Genomic DNA, 21,665 nt, shown 5'->3' on the forward strand with positions numbered 1-21,665 from the left:
TCAACAGTATGCTGTATCCACAGAGAAGGAAGAATGCATATAAAGTATACTGGACCTCTACACAATAATTACTGATTGCTTCTATTTAAAACTGCATGCAATGGAGAAAAGAAATTATGATTATGATAGTCATGACTAACTATGATTCGGAGATGCCGGTGTTGGACTGGGGTGTACAAAGTTAAAAATCACACAACACCAGGCTATAGTCCAACAGGTTTAATTGGAAGCACACTAGCTTTCGAAGCGACTAACTATGTTCTCCTTAACCAAATTCCTGATAATTCTGTACATTTGCTTTGTTACGCACTTCAACTAGGTCTCCCCTCAGCTTGGTCTGTTTCAAAGAAATAAATTTATCTGATTTTTCCTCATAACTACAAATCATAAATATACTCTGTACCCTCTCCACCACAATTGTATCCTTAGAGTGTGACAATCAGTACTACACAGATATTCTAGGTGTGACTCATGTTTTACATCAGCAAAACTTCCCAGCTCTTATATTTGATATCAAGACAGACAGTTGAATACCTGCTTGACCATGTTATCTACTGGACTTGCATCACCTCAAGGAATCAATGGAGAGATTTCCAAAGTCCCTCTGTTCCTTTAAGTTAATTAAATCTAACAAAAAGAAACTAAAAAACCTATTTTCTTTGCAGACTGTTTATTGACCATACCAATCTAGTGGTTCTCTATATTAGTGCCAGATGTTCTTCCCTTCCCCGGATTAAAAAAAAACTTTCTTTTATATAAAATCTGTTTAGATATTTTACAACATATTTCAATGGTAGGTGGGATTTGAACAAGGGGATTTTGGTCCAAAGGTAGGGGCACTATCACTATCATATGACCCTTAAAAGGTGAATTTTTACAGTGGGCTATATTCACAATATACATTCCTAGTATTCTACAGACCATGTAGTCACTTGCCTGGTTAGTCTTCTGCAAATGCATTAATGCATACTTCACTGAACACCATTGTCACTGTCAATCCATCTAATTTGCCCATTGAAAGCTTCTAACAGTTTTCAGTTTTCTTCTTTGACAACCAGAGTAATTTTTTGTATCATCTACAAATCCTTGCAGTGTGGAAGAGGGGGCATTCGGCCCATCGAATTCCAACTGATCTTCTGAACAGCATCCTGCCTAGACCTAACTCCCTACCCTATTCCTGTAACCCTACATTATCTACGGCTAATTCCCAGTCTGCATATCTTTGGACTATGGGAGGAAGCCCACGCAGACATGGGGAGAACGTGCAAATTTCACACAGACAATTACCAGAGACTGGAATCAAACCCGGATCTTTGGTACTGAGACAGCAGTGCTTCCCACTGAGCAACTATGCCTCCCCAAATGTCTTAGTCATTCCCCCAAATTCATGTCCAAAATAACCCCATTCAAAAAAACTTTTCGTCATGTTACCCTTTGTATATGGTGTGTCTGCACTAACTTTGACTTGCCACTTCACTTTAGATCCCATGAATTCTTCCTTTTGTGACAGTCTGTCATGAGGAACTTTATCAACAGCCTTGCTAAAATTCATAAAATCCACTACATCAAATGCAATACCCTAATCAACTCTTCTTGTCACCTCATGAAACAATTCAACTATATCAGTCAGACATAACATACTCATAGCAAATCCAAGCTGTCTGTATTTGATTATCTGTAACTTTCTAAATACTTATCGTGTCCCTCAGTTTTTCCAATAATGCTTCCAAAGTTAGGCTGATATGTTGCAATTATCAGATCTTGATCAGATGGGCCAGTCGGCTGAGTGCCAGATGGAGTTTAATTTAGATAAATGAGGTGCTGCGTTTTGGAAAGACAAATCAGAGCAGGACTTACACCCTTAATGGTAAGGTCCTAGGTAGTTTTGCTAAACAAAGAGACCTTGGAGTGCAGGTTCATAGTTCCTGGAAAGTGGAGTTGCAGGTAGATAGAATAGTGAAGGCGGCGTTTGGTATGCTTTCCTTTATTGGACAGAGCATTGAGAAAAGGAGTTACGAGGTCATATTGTGGCTGTACAGGACATTGGTTAGGCAACTTTTGGAATATTGTGCGCAATTCTGGTCTCCTTCCTGTAGAGAGGATGTTGTGAAAAGATTTACAAGGATGTTGCCAGGGTTCGAGGCTTTGAGCTATAGGGAGAGGCTGAAATGGGCTAGGACTGTTTTCTCTGGAGCGTCAGAGGCTGAGGGGTGACCCTATAGAGGTTTAAAAAATCATGAAGGGCATGGATAGGGTAAAGAGACAAAGTCTTTTCCCTGGGGCAGGGGAGTCTAAAACTAGAGGGTATAGGTTTGAGGTGAGATGGAAAAAATTTAAAAGGGACCTAAGGGGCAACTTTTTCATGCAGAGGATGGTGCTTGAATGGAAAGAGGTACCAGAGGAAGTGGTGGAGGCTGGTACAATTACAACATTTAAAAGGCATCTGGATGGGTATATGAATAGGAACGGTTTCAAGGGATATGGGCCAAGTGGTGGCAATGGGAATAGCTGGTCCGCATGGATGAGTTGGACCGGAGGGTCTGTTCCCTGCTGTACACCTCTATGACTCTCAGTTTCTTGCTTTTGAAATAGAGAAATAGAAAATAACAGGCAGAGCCTCTGGTAGTTCTTCTCTTACTTCCCTTGAAATATATTTGATCTAGTACCTGGGAATGAACACATTTTCAAGTATGTTAAATCCATTAATATTTCTTCTCACTGTTAATTTCAAATAATAATTGACAGTCCTCCTCTGTATACCATCCCATTTTTTTTGTGAAACAGGCATAATGTATCCATGTCACCATCCTCTGCCTTCATATATGTTCTCCTTATGGTACCAAATAGATTGTTTTGGGGTTTCCCTTGATTTTACTTGCCAAATTCCTTCATCCCCAATGCTTTCTTAAAAATGATGCTTGAACTCCATGTTCAAAAATTACTTTCTCATCTCTTTTTTTAAAAAGAATCACCTTCTCAAAATTGAACCAAAAACCTATTTACCTTGATTTTAGAATTCCAAATTCATAAACTATCGTATTGCATATCAAAAATTAAGATTCAACCATTTTACCTTCAAAAACAATTTTACAGAAGCCAAACCTCAGTGAAAGGACACTGTGCTTTCACTTAGAAGTGCCTTCTTCAGTTGATACAGCTGTACTTGGTTTCTTTTTGGCACACTTCTGTACTCACCTGATGCTAGTTTCTCCTTCTTGAGATCCTGAAACAAACTGCTGACACAGCTCATTTATTTCTTACGACCAATCCCTTGAACTCTTCTTCTGCAGTTTGCTTCTGGAAGTTCAGACATTCCCTCTCCTGCACTAATCATTGTTGAAGACTGCTAAGCTGCACTGCTGTTAGCTTAGGTTTTTTTCTAAAAGAAGCATGCGTATTTGGGAGGCAACAGCCTAGTGGTATTATCACTGGTCTATTAATCCAGAGACCCAGGTAATGTTCTGGGCACCCAGGTTCAAATCCAGATGGTAGAATCTGAATCCAATAAATATCAGGAATTAAAGAGACTGATGATGACTATGAATCCATTGCTGTTTGTCGAAAAAACCCATCTGATTCGCCAATGACATTTGGGGAAGGAAACTCCCTTCCTTACCTGGTCTGGCCTACATGTGACTCTAGATCCAAAGCAATGTCGTTGACTCTTAACTACCCTCTAGGCAATTAGGGACAGGTAATAAATGCTGGCCTAGCCAGCGATACCCTCATAAATTTTTAAAAGTTCCCTGAAAAGAAACCTACCCACACAGGCCTTCTTAGATTAGATTAGATTAGATTAGATTAGATTACTTAGTGTGGAAACAGGCCCTTCGGCCCAACAAGTCCACACCGACCCGCCGAAGCGCAACCCACCCATACCCCTACATTTACCCCTTTAACCTAACACTACGGGCAATTTAGCATGGCCAATTCACCTGACCCGCACATCTTTGTAACTGTGGGAGGAAACCAGAGCACCCGGAGGAAACCCACGCAGACACGGGGAGAATGTGCAAACTCCACACAGTCAGTCGCCTGAGTCGGGATTTGAACCCGGGTCTCTGGCGCTGTGAGGCAGCAGTGCTAACCACTGTGCCACCGTGCCACCCACCTTGTTGGTTCTCTCTTTAAAGAATAATTTTCTTGTGTCATAGGACCTCTTGTTGCTGTACAACTATTTTTTTTCCCCTCTTCTACTCTTGTTGCTAAGCCACTGAACAAATCATTTCAACTGTTTTAAAAGCCTCATGTAAACAAATTTCAGACACTGTGGTGCCATTCATAGAACTAAACAATAAAATGTACATTAGGTCCTTCTCTTTTTACCCATGCTACATAGAACTACAATCAAATGTTAAGCTATGCATGGCAATACCATCTTTAGGACACATAAATTATAACAAATCATGAAATTTACTGCACTCTGAATACTCACCATCTCGGACTACCCACTGACCTAAAACTGATTTACCTTCAAGTAGCTGTTTCCAGTCTACTTTAGCTAAATTATATTCCAGCTCAGTAAAAGTTATTTTTCAAATTTGTCAGCGAATTGAGAATTATTATTCTTGGTCTCTTGCCTAGTCAACAACTAAATTAGGTCTAAAAGCGTATCTCAGCTGATAGTTTTGAGAGTTAAAATTGGGCAGATGAAAGTAGGTTCAGAAACACCCCCTTTCTTGCTGGACTTGCTAAAAAGATTCTGTCTGATGCATTTTAAGAATTCTGTTGCCCCAGTGCCTTCACACCAATTTATCCCAGTTACTAGAAGGGCAGTTGCAATCCTCCACACACTGCCTTACTGTTTTCATACTTCTGAAAAAGGCTACACATTTGTTCGTAAGAACGCAGGAACAATAAAAAGAATAGGTCATTTTGTCCTGTCATACAATTATATCATGCTTGATCTGTATCTTATTTTCATCAATCCACTTGGATTCTGTAACCTTTAACATCCTATCAAAAACTAACAATCTGTTTTGAAATTTAATTGGCCTAACCTCAACAACCTTTCGGGCAAAAGAAACCCATATTCCTACTTTTTATTTTTACACACATGTTTACCAACTCTGAACAGCCTACGTCCTGATGGATAAGGTTATATCTTCTTGTTCTGGATTCTCCCATCAGAGGAATTTTTTTCTTCTCATCAAACCTCCACAACAAATCTCATTGGTGTAATCTATTCTCATTATTTTATCCCTTATTGTCAAGGCCTAACCATTACAGATCCAGGCTGGCTTTCGCAATTACTCATTTGTCCAACTGTTCAGATACCATGTCTCCAGTAATAGATTGGAATAAATCCCCAATAATAGGTGTTAAACTACTAGGTCTATAAACCTTTCTTATGGTGAAATGACATTGACAATGTTTCACATCAAGGTCACTTCATGACATGCTTTGTCAAGCCAGGATTAACAATTTTCTTACCACTTCTTTTTATTACAGGGTAGAAAGTCCTCAAACTGCCATTACCATTTTTAAAAAAGTTATACAGAATCAAGTTAGTTCACCTTGATTTATTTTTTTCTCCAGCATATTTAGTTTCTACTGTGAGGATTAATATAAATAAATTAGTTAAGTGGCTGTCATTTTTTGGGAAAAACCAGTCAAAATCAGTTGATTATCTGCTGAAGAAAACAAAAGATTTATGCTTCAGAATCAATGGAAAAAAGGAACTTATACATTATATAAACTCTGGACAATTGAACGTGATTTGCATTGCCCAGAAAAGGGAAGAAATAACATTCGTACTCAGAAAATGTTTCTTACATTCATTTGCAACAGATGCCAACAACAAAATGATAAAGCATCTTTAGGCAATGCTACAGAAAGTTCACTATGAAGGTTTAGAAAGATGATATAGCTACTGGAATTAGTAGTGTGTCATCGTCCATTTGAATGTTATTTGCACCACATTTTTAAAAAGTTGTTTAAGGCAAACCACAATGAAAGACCTAAGATCACAGTAAAATAGCAACAGGGCTAAACAAATAGGATGTACATTTTATAATAGGATGTACATTTTATAAAATGTGCAAAGATATTTTAATGCGAGCTTTTGTGAATGAAGTGGGAGAATAATGACATAACTGAAGAGCCTCAAAACCTAATCCTCTTGGTTCGAGCTATCCAACTCATTAAACAACAGTTCACCTAAAGCAAACAGAACTGTTGTTCCATGCAGGAGCTAGTTCATCAAATCTGAGCCAACAGAAACTTGCATCCCAAAATTTATCATGAGTTTTAGGAAGTTCTCACTAAAGGGAGCCTTTATTAAATGATGAACGAATAGATTAAAAAACACCTATACAGCATTGACATTTTCGCTGCCATACAATGAGGCCAATGAAAGAAATATAAATTACTAGGACAACTCAAGAGGTCTGGCAGCATGTGTGGAAAGAAAGCAGGGCTAATATTTCAGGTGCAGCAAAGGAAAGGGTCTTAGGAGCACTTGTACGTGAAACAAAAACTATCACACAGGTTCAGCAAGGAATCAGTTCAATATTAATTTTTTAGTTACTGATCAGAAATACAATTAGTCACATTTGCATTCCCAATTAGTCAAAAGTGGCTAGTGATCAACAGTTTTGACAATGAGCTTGTTGACTTGCTCACTGAGCTGGTTAGTTTGTTCGCAGACGAATCGTCACCACGCTAGGTAACATCATCAGTGTGCCTCCGGTGAAGCATTGGTGTTCTGTCACACTTGCTATTTCTGACCCTGATTCTGCTAGGGTTTGTGGTGTCATTTCCAGTTTTGTTGTTGGTGAAGTTAGCCAGTCGGGTACAAGAACACCAACTAGCCACCAAGAGACATGACCACCCATCACTTGTATCACTTCACACTTCAGACAATGAAGGACACCAATTTGTGTGAATCAATGCATCCATCCTAGGTCAAGCCAATTTGGTCCCCATTTGGACATGGGGTCCAAATCTACTTGTTAATGGAGTCCATGTCAAATGCCAGGATTCCAGGAAAATTCCCAACTTCACACTTTCCAAAATTATACTCCATTTGCCAACTATCCTTAGTAACCACACACGCAGATGACAAGCAACATGAGTTGGACTGGGACAACGCTACTATTATAGGACAAGCCAAACAGAGAACAGCCAGGGAATTCCTAGAGGCATGGCACTCATCCACAGATTCTATCAACAAACAATCGACCTGGACCCAATATATCGGCCACTGCAGCGGACAGCTGGAACTGACAACCGGAAGCGGCAGAGACAAACCACTATAAATGCCGAAAGAAACAACACAGAAGCGCTTCACAGGAGGCTCCCAAGCACTGAGGATGTCACCTAGATAGGGGACGAAACGTCTGCAACACAAATTCCCAGCTCGGCGAACAGAACCACAACAATGAGCACCCGAGCTACAAATCTTCTCTCAAACCTTGCCAACGTTTTGCCTACTACTTAACCTATCTCTAAACCACCTGTATCCTTCTCGTAAACTGCCTTTCCACCTATTTTTGTGTCACCTTCAAATTTGGCTATTGTACATTCACACCCTTACTCCAAGTTTATTAATATATATTGTCAATAGTTGCAGTTCCAGCACTGATCGCTGTGGAACACTACTGGCCACAGGTCATGGGTGTGGCTTGTCAATTGTGAAAAATCGAGTGAGATCAGCAGAAACTAGATTCTCAACATCAAGTGCAAAACATTGGATTCTGCAATGAAGTGTTGAACAGTGAGACCGAACTTATGAGTGAATGGTGAGCGACTATTTGCATGCAAAAACATGTCATTATTACCAAGCTTATACACTGTTTCCTTTTTTCCACCTGCTGGACAGAAACTAGGTGGTTCCAGTTAAGATAGCTCTTGACATTGAAGTCAGTGAGGGTAGCTAATGAATCCAGTTCACTACTTGCACCTCCCGGCTTTCAACTTGAAATGCCCAGCAGCAACACCTCAGGACGCGCTCCACAGACAGTGACCACCTGCACCCTCTGTCAACAGACACTGGCAGTGAACATGTACCAGACTCAACATATCCTCAAGGCACAAATCCAACATACTTACAGTATGTTTCTACACTTCAAACATTGTACTTTGGGGTACACTGGAATCTTTCATTCTAAGACTGCTGCCAGGCCATGTTGAGTGCAGTTTCAGGCACCCAACTCATTGGTTCGACTAGGATACATCTCAGGGCTGCTCACTTGCTCTCATGATGCTCACTCACTTTGCAGTTACAGTAGATCTACCAGACTTGCCTTGCCTTTGTATACTTTCTCCCCTCAGCTAGAGTGTAAAGTCTCGTGTCTTGCTTTGCTTTAAGTGCAGACAAAAAGACAGACAGCTTGTCATAGCTGTCAGAGTCAGCAATCATGGGAATAGACATGCTGCGATAATGAGTTGAAAAATGTGATGCTGGAAAAACACAGCAGGCCAGGCATCATCCGAGGAGCAGGAGAATCGACGTTTTGGGCATAAGCCCTTCTTCAGGGCTTATGCCCGAAACGTCGATTCTCCTGCTCCTCGGATGCAGCCTGGCCTGCTGTGTTTTTCCAGCATCACATTTTTCAACTCTGGTCTCCAGCATCTGCAGTCCTCACTTTCTCCATGCTGCTATAATGAACCAATTTCAATCCTGCAACATGTGACAGCAGTGTAAGCTACAAACAAATTGCATGCTTTTCAACCAAATGCCCAACTCTCAAAGCACAGTATGTCAAGGGCAACATAGCAAGCAAGAATGATTCAGAGCAAGAAAGAGAGAGTAAGAAAGATGTGCATTTGTGTTTACAACGAAGCATCACTTGTGAAGTGTTGTGTTTTGGTTCCCCTCCCACTCCACTGTGCACAGTGAAGTGAAACTCTTGGCTTGACCTGGCGCAGGCTGAGCTTTAAAAATGCTTCAGCACAAGGAATCCCAAGGGTCCGATGAGTGGCAATATTTCCACCTCTGACAAGAGGGAAAATAGGACAAGAGAGGAGCTATAGGACATGGTGCATAGCTAATAATGTGACTTTCGGGGAATAGTGAGAGAAACCTCGCTACAGTTGACAGAGAGGAACCCTCCATAAAACTGGCTGAAGTTGGCAACCAGTCAATTGCTGACAAAATTCAGCCAAACATTACCAGTTCACTGGTGCCTTTAAATCAAGCAACATTTACTACCAAAAGAAAGTTTATGGCACATTCAACATAAAATATAATATTTACAAAAAGAGAGACCATTATGTGCTTGAATAGCAAATAATATCGCTTGTGTGCAAAAACTTTAACTTGGAGCTCATGGGGTTTCTCCCTATCATCATAATCAGTTGAACTCAAAAGGCTGCGACAGGAAAATGTCCCACAATTGCACTTTTTTTTGGAAGCACCAACATGGACGATTGATAGAACATTTATCAAATCCTACAAGTAGGAACCAATTATTTCAAGGAGTTATGGTTATTTGACTATTTATATGAAAATTAAGGGAAAGAAAAAATAATCTTGTATTTATAAAGTGGCACTGATGCCTTCTGAAACAGTAATGAGTTAAATGCTGAAGTATGTCATCACACTTGATACAATGACAGCTTGTCTGTGACTTTGTTTCCCAGGATGACAGTGGTATAATATTTTGACTGATTTATGGTAAATTTGTTGCCAATGAAACATCCTAGGTACGGTCATGACACTTCAAGATTTTCCATTTCATTAAGCTTAATGGCAGCTATGACCTGAATAAAACACTCAATTCTGTGTTCAAATTAACTAGCTGTTGAATATTGTACATGATCCTCATAAATGATTTTAAGCAGTAAAAAAATTAATTTTTGCTAATAACTAACTTCACATTAATGCTCAAAAATCCAGGTTTAGAGGGGACATAAATCCTTTATTTTAAAAATTCAAACTAATTATTTCACAAAAACCTGAGCCGCAAACCTTTTTGGTCAACATGGGAGAAAGAGGAAAGCTGACAAACTAGAAATGAGAACAATTTGAAATCACTGAAGTAATGGATTCCTTACAAAGGTCAAGCTTAATTGACTCGTGTCATGAAACTTGAAAGGGTTCAGAAAAGATTTACAAGGATTTTGCCAGGGTTGGAGGATTTGAGCAATGGGGAGAGGCTGAATAGGCTGGGACTGTTTTCCCCGGAGCGCAAAGGCTGAGGGGTGACCCCATAGAAGTTTATAAAATCATGAGGAGCATGGATAGGCTAAATAGACAAAGTCTTTTCCTTGGAGTGGGGGAATCCAGAACTAGAGGGCATAGGTTTAAGGTGAGAAGGGAAAGATATAAAAGGGACCTAACGGGCAACTTTTTCACGCAGAGGGTGTGGCATGTATGGAATGAGCTGCCAGGAAGTGGTGGAGGCTGGTACAATTGCATCATTTAAAAGGCATCTGGATGGGTATATGAATAGGAAGGGTTTAGAGGGATATGGGCCAAGTGCTGGCAAATGGGACTAAATTAGGTTGGGATATCTAGTTGGCATGGACAAGTTGGACCGAAGGGTCTGTTTCCGTGCTGTACACCTCAATGGCTATAACTCTAAACGCAACTTTTCAGTACTTTAATTGTTACCAATTTACATCGTGCACAAATTATAAAGTTTCACTACTTCAAGATGTCAACATCAATTACACTTACCTTGGAAATGCATCAAAACAGTAAGTTTTCCTGGTATCAGGGAACGCCACTCGCAAGCCAGACATAAGAGGGGAATGAAGAATAACAGCTGCACATTCATAGCGTGATGCAAGATCTACCGTTGGGACAGTACCGATGCTTTGACCATACAGGATGATGTTCTCTGGACTAACAGCATATCTGAAAAAAAAATACAAGACACAGGCATTTGAATAAAATAATAAAACACGACAATACAGTTATTTAAAATACAGTGCTGAATTTCACACCACTCCTGGATGGTACTGATACATGGTTATACAGATAGTGGTCATCTTCAATGAGTTGTTCAAGTTTCTGTTTTTCCAAGTATGAGATATTCAAAATATTACTTTTTTCTTTTAAACTGAAGGCGCAGTCTCGTTCAATTCAGGGGTCCCTCAAGTTTTGCTTGTTTTTCACACGAATAAACACCGCATATATACATGTACATGTAAAATACCACTAATTTGTTATTTACTCGATGTGAACATCTTTCAAATTGCACATGTTCAGAACATAGAGGTTTCATTCACCTTCATGTAAATATTTATTTTCAAGATTTCGTTAATTTTTTTGTAAATCGGTTAAGTATAATGTTGTTTCTTTAAAATTATTTAAATACTTCATGTCTTTTAGAAGTACAAATACTTTTCTTTGATGATTCAACATAAGCCATTTATTGACAATCTTGAACATCCAAGCTCATAGAGAACACCAAACATCTCTACTGTGTTCTCAAAGTTACTCACATTTGAGATAACCATTATTTTTCTTTAACTCCTATTGCATAATACTTCAATGCTGTCCACAAAACCTCAAGGTAGTTGTATATTTTAAACAGGGCCAAAACAAAATTCAGTGGCAGCTGTATCTTCTCACCTTTAGTGTGCACAACCTTCTAGCCTATATTTATTAAGAAAAACTTATATGCCTTTTCAGGGGGATGGAAAAGATCTCATGACATTCTGATAAACATTCAATCCTCAATGCCACTAAAAGTGGACTAACTGATTGATCATGAATGCTTGGAGGAACTTGCAGCATACAACTGATAGCAATTTCCTTTTAAAGTGACAAAACCTCAAAAGCTGATCATTTATTCTCAAGTTTTTTGTGGATTCAGAAGATACAAATGTCATTACGTGAACCCAAGTTCTTTATTACTAGAGTCAACCTTACACAGAAATCCTCCCTTTCATTTGAAATGGAAAATGTGCCAATCCATGTGCTTTTCCACCAAGAGATCCCCATTCACAATTCAAGTACCTGGTGGCATTTTTAAACAAAGAAAATTATTATAACTCCACCAAATTAAGACTGACAATTTTTAAATTTTAGATTGAATTTTTCACAACAAGGTTATAATGTCGACTAAAGAATATAACTGGCAATGATTTGGAGATGCCGGTATTGGTCAGGGGTGTACAAAGTTAACAATCACACAACACCAGGTTATATTCTAACAGGCTTTGGAGTGCCACTCCTTCACAACCATCTGGTGAAGGAGCAGCGCTCCAAAAGCTAGTGTGCTTCCAATTAAACCTGTTGGACTATAACCTGGTGTTGTGTGATTTATAGCTGGCAATGTTTTTAATTGTACCCCTGGACTAGATAAAAGGTTCTTGAACATAGGAGCTGTGCGGCAAATAGCTTTCTTAATAATCTCTGAGGAAAATTTGTATCTGGAAAGACACTGCTTGATTAGGGACAGCCAGCACGGATTTGTGAAGGGTAGGTCTTGCCTTACAAGTCTTATTGAATTCTTTGAGGAGGTGACCAAGCATGTGGATGAGGGTAGAGCAGTGGATGTAGTATACATGGATTTTAGTAAGGCATTTGATAAGGTTCCCCATGGTAGGCTTATGCGGAAAGTCAGGAGGCATGGGATAGAGGGAAATTTGGCCAATTGAATAAAAAACTGGCTAACCGGTCAAAGTCAGAGAGTGGTGGTAGATGGCAAATATTCAGCCTGGAGCCCAGTTGCAAGTGGAGTTCTGCAGGGATCAGTTCTGGATCCTCTGCGGTTTGTAATTTTTATTAATGACTTGGATGAGGGAGTCGAAGGGTGGGTCAGTAAATTTGCAGATGATACGAAGATTGGTGGAGTTGTGGATAGTGAGGAGGGCTGTTGTCGGCTGCAAAGAGACTTAGATATGATGCAGAGCTGGGCTGAGGAGTGGCAGATGGAGTTCAACCCTGCCAAGTGTAGGTTGTCCATTTTGGAAAGACAAATAAGAATGCGGAATACAGGGTTATTGAGGAACAGAGGGATCTTGGGGTCTATGTTCATAGATCTTTGAAAGTTGCCACTCAGGTGGATAGAGCTTGTAAGAAGACTTATGGTGTATTAGCGTTCATTAGCAGAGGGATTGAATTCAAGAGTCGTGAAGTGATGTTGCAACTGTACAGGACCTTGGTTAGGCCACATTTGGAGTACTGTGTGCAGTTCTGGTCGCCTCACTTTAGGAAAGATGTGGAAGCTTTGGAGAGGGTGCAGAGAAGATTTACCAGGATGTTGCCTGGAATGAAGAATAGGTCGTACGAGGATAGGTTGAGAGTACTAGGCCTTTTCTCATTGGGTGGGAGTGGTAGAGTCAGAATCTTTGGTGACCTTTAAGCAGCAATTGGATAGGTGCATGGATGGATGCTTAAGCTAGGTCAAATGTTCAGCACAACATCGTGGGCCGAAGGGCCTGTTCTGTGCTGTATTGTTCTATGTTCTAAAAGGTAAATAGTCATTTTTTCACTTGAAGACATGTGTTAAATTAATATCAATTTGTACTCAAAGAAAAACCTGGTGGAAGCCAAAGATGATTAATTTGTACCAAGAAACTGCAGCTTTCTGAACTGACATGGAGACAGCCATTTTGAGGTCAATGATAAATTAGCAGTACCATATACAAGTAGTCTCTGTATAATGTTAAGCAAGGTTCCACATGTTCAGAAATGTGTTCCAAGTTCCTCCAACTGGCCTTCAGCTTACTTTGTAATACAAGCTTGGTCTCAACTCTGCACTTAGAATTTAAGCAAACATTGTATGAAAAACAGTCAGCCCCATATACTGAAGAAAGTGCTACTGAAAATTTCTCCTGCACTCACAAAAATAACTGATGCAAGCAGTGAAGATAAACTGATGAAAATAAACTAGTAAGAGCCAACTCTTGATAGTTATATACAGTACACAAATATTTATATCCCAAAAGCAAAAATAATCTAAATGTTTACATACATGACGGTGAATAGAAAGGCATAAGAAAAATGGACTGTACAGTTTAACCACTTTAGACAACTTCATTGCCAAGAAAATATTGTAAAGAAACTATACAAATGAAAATTGAAGAGTGAATTTTAAGAAAATACCTTTTCTTATCATATTATTCATGGAACAAATTCATTTGGTGCATGATTTTACACTAAAAACAAAGACAAACATTTGAAACGTGAACAAGGAACAAAGCAGTCACATTCCAATAGGATACAAAACGTATTTTTCAAACTTGTCTGATAAATTTGGTATATCTGTCACTTCAGCAATGAATCAGAATATGAACAAAAAGCTTATGTTGAGACTTATTTAAAATTCTGTTGCTGATCTGATATTCAGTGGAAATATTTTGCCGACATGCACTGTTTGCATGGATTCCAATCCAAACCGCATTTTCCTTCAGTAAATACTGGAGGAATTGGATTAGTAGCATGCTTTATTAAATATCAAATTCAATTAATACTAAACACAGTGAAGGAATCACAAACCACATTACAGCAGGTAACTTGAAGTTACACAAATGACTAAAATATCTTTAAAACAGAGTAAAAATGCAGCTTCAGAGACAGAAGACACCAAATGTGTTGCAATGGACTAACTGAGGAAGGCAGTAGCATAGTGCTGATGTCATTGGATTAGTAATGCAGAGACCCATTCAAATGCTCTGGGTACATGCATTCAAATCTCACCATAGCAAATGGTAAAATGAATTCAATAAAAATCTGAGATTAAAAAGCTGCTCTCATGGCAACTTTGCAACCATTGTTACAAAATCTAAAGTCCTTGAGGGAATAAAATATGCCACCATTAGCTGGTCTGGCTTGCATATGACTCCAGACCCACAACAATGTGGTCAACTCCTAGCCACCTCCTAGGCAATTAGGGTAGGGCTATATCAGCTTCACCAGCAATGCCCACATCTCAGGAAAAAAGAAAGAACAATTCATTAAGTGCATCTCTTCTTGATGCCAAAAGACATCAACTTACTCACGTCTCTACTTCTGGCAGTTCAGAGATGTAGAAAATTAAGTAACTAACAAGTTTTACTCAAAAAAGATAACAATCCAAAAGAATATCATTCATTTCAAATTGAGCAAAAAAAGCTACGAAAAACCCCAACAAGGTTCACAATGTATAGGGACAGTGGGTGAATTCAATCTCAAAAGCACAAAATATAGCATGGAAAAACAAAATAAAACCAAAACTGGGTGAAAAAGGAAAGTCACCCTGATGTATATATTTGTTTCCAGTATAATTTCCCTGTAGTCGAAACGGAGCTGAACACTTAAAAGTGGAGTCTTCATTCTAAGTGGAAAAATAATGCACTGCTTGGAATGTAGTAGCAGTGCAGGACAGATAAAATCTGAGTGGTGAGCTATTCAATTACACTTTGTTTCTCCCCTACTCACTATTACCATCTTCTAATCACAGGTTCTGTCTTTGCTGCACACCCTGAGCCAAAAAACATGATTGGAAGGACAGCAAATCCTGAAGAAGGGGTAACTTTGAATGAAGAGCAGGAGCAATTATTTTAGCTCATCTGCTAAGCAAGAGACACATGTGCATCTTTACACATCATGACAAGGCTAGGGAAATGCTGCTATAAACAAAACAAAAAACAACAACATTGGTGGCCAGAATCTTTTAATGAAGCTGGGACAGACAAGATCTGGTTATTAGCTGAGTTATCACCATTTTGCAGTGGCACAGCCCAGAGAGATTTTCTTTTAATGGAGATAAGAAATAGTGAAAATTTGCAGAAGCAGGTTAATGAGGGGGTGAGAACTCCAGATGTGGTTCAAGGTCTGGTGTTATTCGTTATTTGATAGTCAGCTTGGAGTTTCAGCATCCATTTATATGAATTCCTCTTGTTGCAGTTAGAGCTGGCGAGAATGAGAAATGAACAAGGAACAGCAAGGAAAAGACTGGAGAGTTTCAGTTGTTAAGAATGACTGGTTAGAGGGAGTTGTTTCTCTTTGAGCAGAGGAGACTGAGGCAGGACATGACTGAAAGGTATATAAGTATGAGGGTGCTGGGAATCTGGAGCTCACTGCCTGTTAAGATGATAGAGGCAAAAATCTTCATACCTTTTGCGGAATACTTAGTTGTGCACTTGCTATGCATGGTATTGAAGGTTATGGGCCAAGTGCTGGAAAAGGGAATTAGAATAGTTAGGTGGCTGTTTTTGCTTGGCACAGTCTCAATGGGCCAAATGGCCTTTCTCTGTGCTGTAGACTCCTACGACTCCATGTCTAGAAAATGCTGTTATTTAACGGATTGATGTAGGTGGATATTGTTAGCAATTAGAAGCTTGATTTCTTGCAGTGGTTCTTATTTGAAAGAAGAGCAAAAGAATAAGTTCTGCATAAATCACAACATATTTCAGGTGAACAGTGAAACATGAGACAGGAAAGGAAAACATTGTATTGGAATCATAATACTGTTTGGATCTCATTTCAACAGCAGTAATAGGCTCTTGACAGGTGTATAAATAGACTTTAAACAGTCTTAAAGAGCTTTGCAATTTCTTAAATTGCATTTTTATGGAACTTACATACAGAAAAATGGAACAGCACAGAATAGGAATTGGATAAGATTAAAAACACATTATACCTTTCTATGTGGCATCTAATTGATAGTCACTGCTTTTTCTCCACTTTTTAAGTGTATGGTGCTTTCTGGTCTCATAAACCCACTTGTATCACAAACCAGCTACCATAGAGAATTCGGAAACAGAGGGCCTCTCAGTCTGTAGCAAAGGTAAATTACTATGGTAAATTGCTAACAAATCAGTCATTTTATTTTGTAGTACTCTCACTTTCAGTTGAAGACTTTTTGCTAAATTAACTGACCAATATCAGTTATCCCTCTCGCCTCAACAACTAACACATGGTATTCATTTCAGAAGTGTTTCCAATGGTGCATTCTGGCCCTTGGACGTCATCAAAATGGACTTTTTGGTAAGCTGATAGTAACATTCTGGAGTTGGTCATTCCCATTCGAGTGAAAATCGACAAAGCTTGGGTGGCTGTGGAGAAAACTGGTCGCCTCCTGTATGGGGCAGTGGTTAACCTTTCCCTTTACTTTCATTTTAAGCACCATACTAAATCAGATGGTACTAAAGTATTAATACCTTGCAAGTCATTTAACACAACAGCTGCATGCTCTCACTTGCAAGAAACTGAAGTTTGACAGAAATCAAATGAAATCAAATCAGTCATCCAAACAAAAAGAAACTGCATATTGTTCTATAGATCAATCCAAAAGCCTGAAGCAGGATTTGGGGTAAAGCAAATTCAGATCTGTAATCCAAAGCAAGTTATACACCAATGATACATCACAATTTAAAAATGCACAGTAAAAATTCGAATCTTCAGGAACATTTCTGTAACAGTCAAACTCTCGCAGCAAGTGCTGGATTAGAAGTAATTTGTCCAGAGTCAAATATCTTACGGAAGGTAAATCTACACCCTAATAGAACTCCAACATGATTTTTTTTATTAACCCACTTTTCTAAATGAACCTGTTCAGAGATGTTATTACACACTTCTGGAGCAAGTGAGACTTGAACCTGGTCTCTCAGTTTAGGGGTAGGGACATTGCCACTGCACCACAAGGTCTAACTCCAACATTATTAAAGTAGTCATTCAGATCAAGTGGTATTCATTACCTTCACAAAGTATTGAAAATTAAACTTGACTTAAAAGTATATAAAATGTCTGTTATCTACTACACCAAATGAGACCAACATGAATAGAACCAGCCTAAATCTGCAAAGTTTTCTTTCACTAATCATTGATTTATAAAGAAGGTACAAGTGCTCAGATCATAGACGCCAACCGGTTAAACGTTACACAAGTGAGAAGATTGCGGGTTCAAATTTCAGGCCAGTTATTTGAGTACAGAATCTGTGTTGATATCAGGGAGAGAGTAGTTAATCAAATATATCATTAAAATGAGATCTAACTAGCACATTCAGGTGGTAAAGATCCATGAACTAATAAAAGGAGGTGATGAAATTTCTCCAAGTATCTGCTATTCGTTATGTTGCATCTGAGGCTTCAATGTATACAAATTGGCTGCTGCATTTTTCTACATTGTAACACTGATTATAGTTGACAAGTTGTAAAAAGCACAAAACTCTTTACAGTCTTCAATACTTGGGAGTTTTTTTCTCATTCCAATCCAAGAATTTTCCTAAATAGGTGAGCACAAAACACAAGAAACAATGAATAGACACTATGCTGGGTTCCAAAATGATTCTGTTAAGCTCCTGATCACATTGCAGTTGTACCTTAAAAGGTAGCTACCGTGAACATAAGATCACTGATTTCAACCTGATTTATAAAGCACTCCTTCAAAAGTATCACACATAGCACAGCAGCAAAGGAAAGGCTGGTAAAAAGAGGACACACAGTTAGGATATCTGGCAAAAGAAATAGAGGTCAAACGAAGAAAAGCTAGTTATGATGGTCTGGAATCCATTTCCTGAGTGGATGAAGGAACATTCCATAATAATTTTTAAAGTGAATTGGATATATATATATATTCGAACAGGGATTTTTTTTTCCCCAGTGTAAGAGAAGGGAATAGAACTATCTGGATAGTTCTTTGAAAGAGCTTGCGCAAAGATGATGGGCAGAATGTACGCGCTGTGTCATTATATAGTTCCAAGCAATTTGTGTTAAAACATTTGGCTATAATAATTTTTAGCTACAAAAGTGCAAGGAGATAATAATAGCCGGTATGTCACCCATTTATTCAAATTAAAGTAATATCGCACTGTGAAAACACTCTATAAAAAGATCATTTCAAAAATATGGAATACCTAGACACAACTGAGGACAGGTACTTCTGTAATGATTCTAAGTCATTACTGGAAATCCACATGATGATATTATACAACCAGGCTCTTGGGGTGATTTAGGCAAAAGTGAGGACTGCAGATGCTGGAGATTAGAGTAGAGAGTGGTGCTGGAAAAGCACAGCAGGTCAAACAGCATCCGAGGAGCAGGAGAATTGACATTTCGGGCAAAAGCCTGATGAAGGGCTCTGGCCCAAAACTTCGATTCTGCTTCTCGGATGCTGCCTGACCTGCTGTGCTTTTCCAGCACCACTCTTGACTCTTGGGGTGATTTACTTGATAATCACTATCTGAATTGTTGTAGGATTTCAAATGAAATGCTGTAGTTAATTAATTAGAGTATATGTTTATGTTGTACTGGATGAAATGTATATAGTTTGTAATGCTACGAAACAAATAAATGGTTAAAGAATTAGGATGAATTCTTGAGTGTTATTGGTTTTTACTTTATTCCACTGAGATGACTTTTTTGTGGGGATGGGTGGAATTAAGTTTGCATGTTAATCCCTCAAAAACACCACCTGTGTAAAAAACACACTGACCACCTGACTTCTTTGCCCCCACGGGGGCGGCACGGTGGCACAGTGGTTAGCACTGTTGCCTCACAGCGCCAGAGACCCGGGTTCAATTCCCGCCTCAGGCGACTGACTGTGTGGAGTTTGCACGTTCTCCCCGTGTCTGCGTGGGTTTCCTCCGGGTGCTCCGGTTTCCTCCCACAGTCCAAAGATGTGCAGGTAAGGTGAATTGGCCATGCTAAATTGCCCGTAGTGTTAGGTAAGGGGTAAATGTAGGGGTATGGGTGGGTTGCGCTTTGGCGGGTCGGTGTGGACTTGTTGGGCTGAAGGGCCTGTTTCCACACTCTAACGTAATCTGTAAATGTCTCCAAAAAATGCCATTTACACAGTATATGTTCTTGCATGTGATGTGATTAGTCATTTGTTGTATAGATGGTGTTCTAGAATTCAACAGGCTGTTTTCCTGAAAATTGTCAGTCAAGTGTTTGCCAAAAGAAACTGACAATCTTGGAATTTATTAAACTAACTATTTTGTAATGTGATTATACTATACAGCATATTGCACATTTATACTTCTTTTGGCACTGGCTCACTAAACACTTTGGCTTGTTAAGTATCTAACCTTAAAATCATTATATTTAAGAGTCTCTCCATAAAGCCAGAGAGAAATCAAAGCCTGTAGAATATGATTGCACTTCCTTAGGATCCTACCCAATTTTACTTAAATCCTCTGGATTTGTATAAGTCAGCATTGTTTTAAAATCAGAATTTCTAAGTATGCACACAGTACCACTTTAACTCAGCTACCCAAAATCAAACAGTTCCTCAGTACTGCAATGCAAATTTCCCATAACTGGTATTTGACCAAAGTGAGTCACTCCTCCTACTAGGGCTTCCTAGGTTTTCTGGAGAAAAGTTATTCTGCCATGTACTATTAGTGAGCCAGTGCCAAAGGAAGCATAAATGTGCAAGGTGCTGTATAGTATAATCACACTACAAAATAGACAGTTTAATAAATTCCAAGATTGTCAGTTTCTTTTGGCAAACACTTGACTGACAATTTTCAGGAAAACAGCCTGTTGAGTTCTAGAACACCCTCCATACAACAAATGACTAATCACATCACATGCAAGAACATATCATCTCATGTAAATTGCATTTTTTTGAAATACTTTGGGGCAAAAAGTCAGATGGTCAGTCTTTATTTGCTCGCATGTCAAAGTTCAGTGTTTCATCCATTCTTCCAACACAGGCCAATTGATGGGCACTCCTCTCTTAATAGTGATAGAAAAATGGTAAAATTTGATGAGTTTAATCTCAAGTTCAAGTGGCCGACAGAGAAATTTGCATTTACTGATTGAATAAATCGTACTTTTAGTAAATTTTGTACGTGACCTTGAATTCCAAAATATCTTTCTTTATCTCAGTCTGTTTGTTCTGTTAGTGATAATATGACTATATTGCTGATGCTTATTAACACACTGCCATCTTTTTCTACAGTTTAAATTGAACTATGTACTTATGACTCTTTCTTAAAGACATTGTGATAAATCATGTGGTACATATTACTTTTGTGGACTGGTGAAGGAAAATCTAAAAAGGTCCCCATGTGTCCCTTTAAATTAACAAATGGTAGTACATAAGTGGGCAATTAATACTCAATGTTTGATGTTTGGAAAAACAAGGGGCAACTTCTCTAGTGGGGGATGTGAAAAATAGGGCCAAGTCTCGACTTTTACAAAAGAGCATATATGAACTTATTAAATATAAATTACACACCAAGGAGCACTGTTTACAAGGATGGTTTCACTGTGAAAGTAAGAGATCCCTTTGAAGTAGTCAAGCAGCCAATGTTAACACTTGCCACTATGATAGACAATGTGGTAATCGCACATAACAATTACATTTCCTTTCAGTATTTTCCACTAATGTTGTCAGAAATGATAAACCAAAATTACAGACGTTCGTCAAAATGCAGCATTAGGATTTTAAACTTCTTCCCTCCCAAAGATAACATTTTATCAGGAAATTTATGGGTATAAACTGTAATTGATGAAGAAGTGGTATCTATGGCCTGTATTTTGTACAAATTAGAAAGGCAGACAGTATCCTAAGCATTCTGAGTTTCACAAAAACAAAAAAAAAAGTTTTAACCTTATCTTGAAAGATTTATAGACTCTGGAAGCAAACTTCATCACGAGAACAGAATCAGAGTCAAGCATTTTGCAAAATGTGCCCTTTGGCACATGTTTTAAAAAATTCTCAAGGTCAGGTTCGTAGGAGAGTAGTCTGACACAGAACAAACGACCAAGAGGCGAGTCTGCTAGAATATGATTCTACTTTAATCCAATTTTCCAACATTTCACCTTTAGTTTT

General features: G+C 38.8%; 1 protein-coding gene across 1 annotated transcript in view; it reads right to left on the reverse strand.

The window, feature by feature from the left end:
• The window catches only part of abhd17c (abhydrolase domain containing 17C, depalmitoylase), a 74,915-nt gene that overhangs the window by 25,459 nt on the left and 27,791 nt on the right, over window positions 1–21,665 (reverse strand). Inside the window, exon 2 of the mRNA XM_043677618.1 lies at window positions 10,625–10,804. Coding sequence (XP_043533553.1) covers window positions 10,625–10,804 — 180 coding nt within the window. The remainder of the gene's footprint in view (window positions 1–10,624; window positions 10,805–21,665) is intronic.

Source organism: Chiloscyllium plagiosum, chromosome 36 (assembly GCF_004010195.1).
Source record: "Chiloscyllium plagiosum isolate BGI_BamShark_2017 chromosome 36, ASM401019v2, whole genome shotgun sequence".
Lineage (NCBI taxonomy): Eukaryota > Metazoa > Chordata > Chondrichthyes > Orectolobiformes > Hemiscylliidae > Chiloscyllium > Chiloscyllium plagiosum.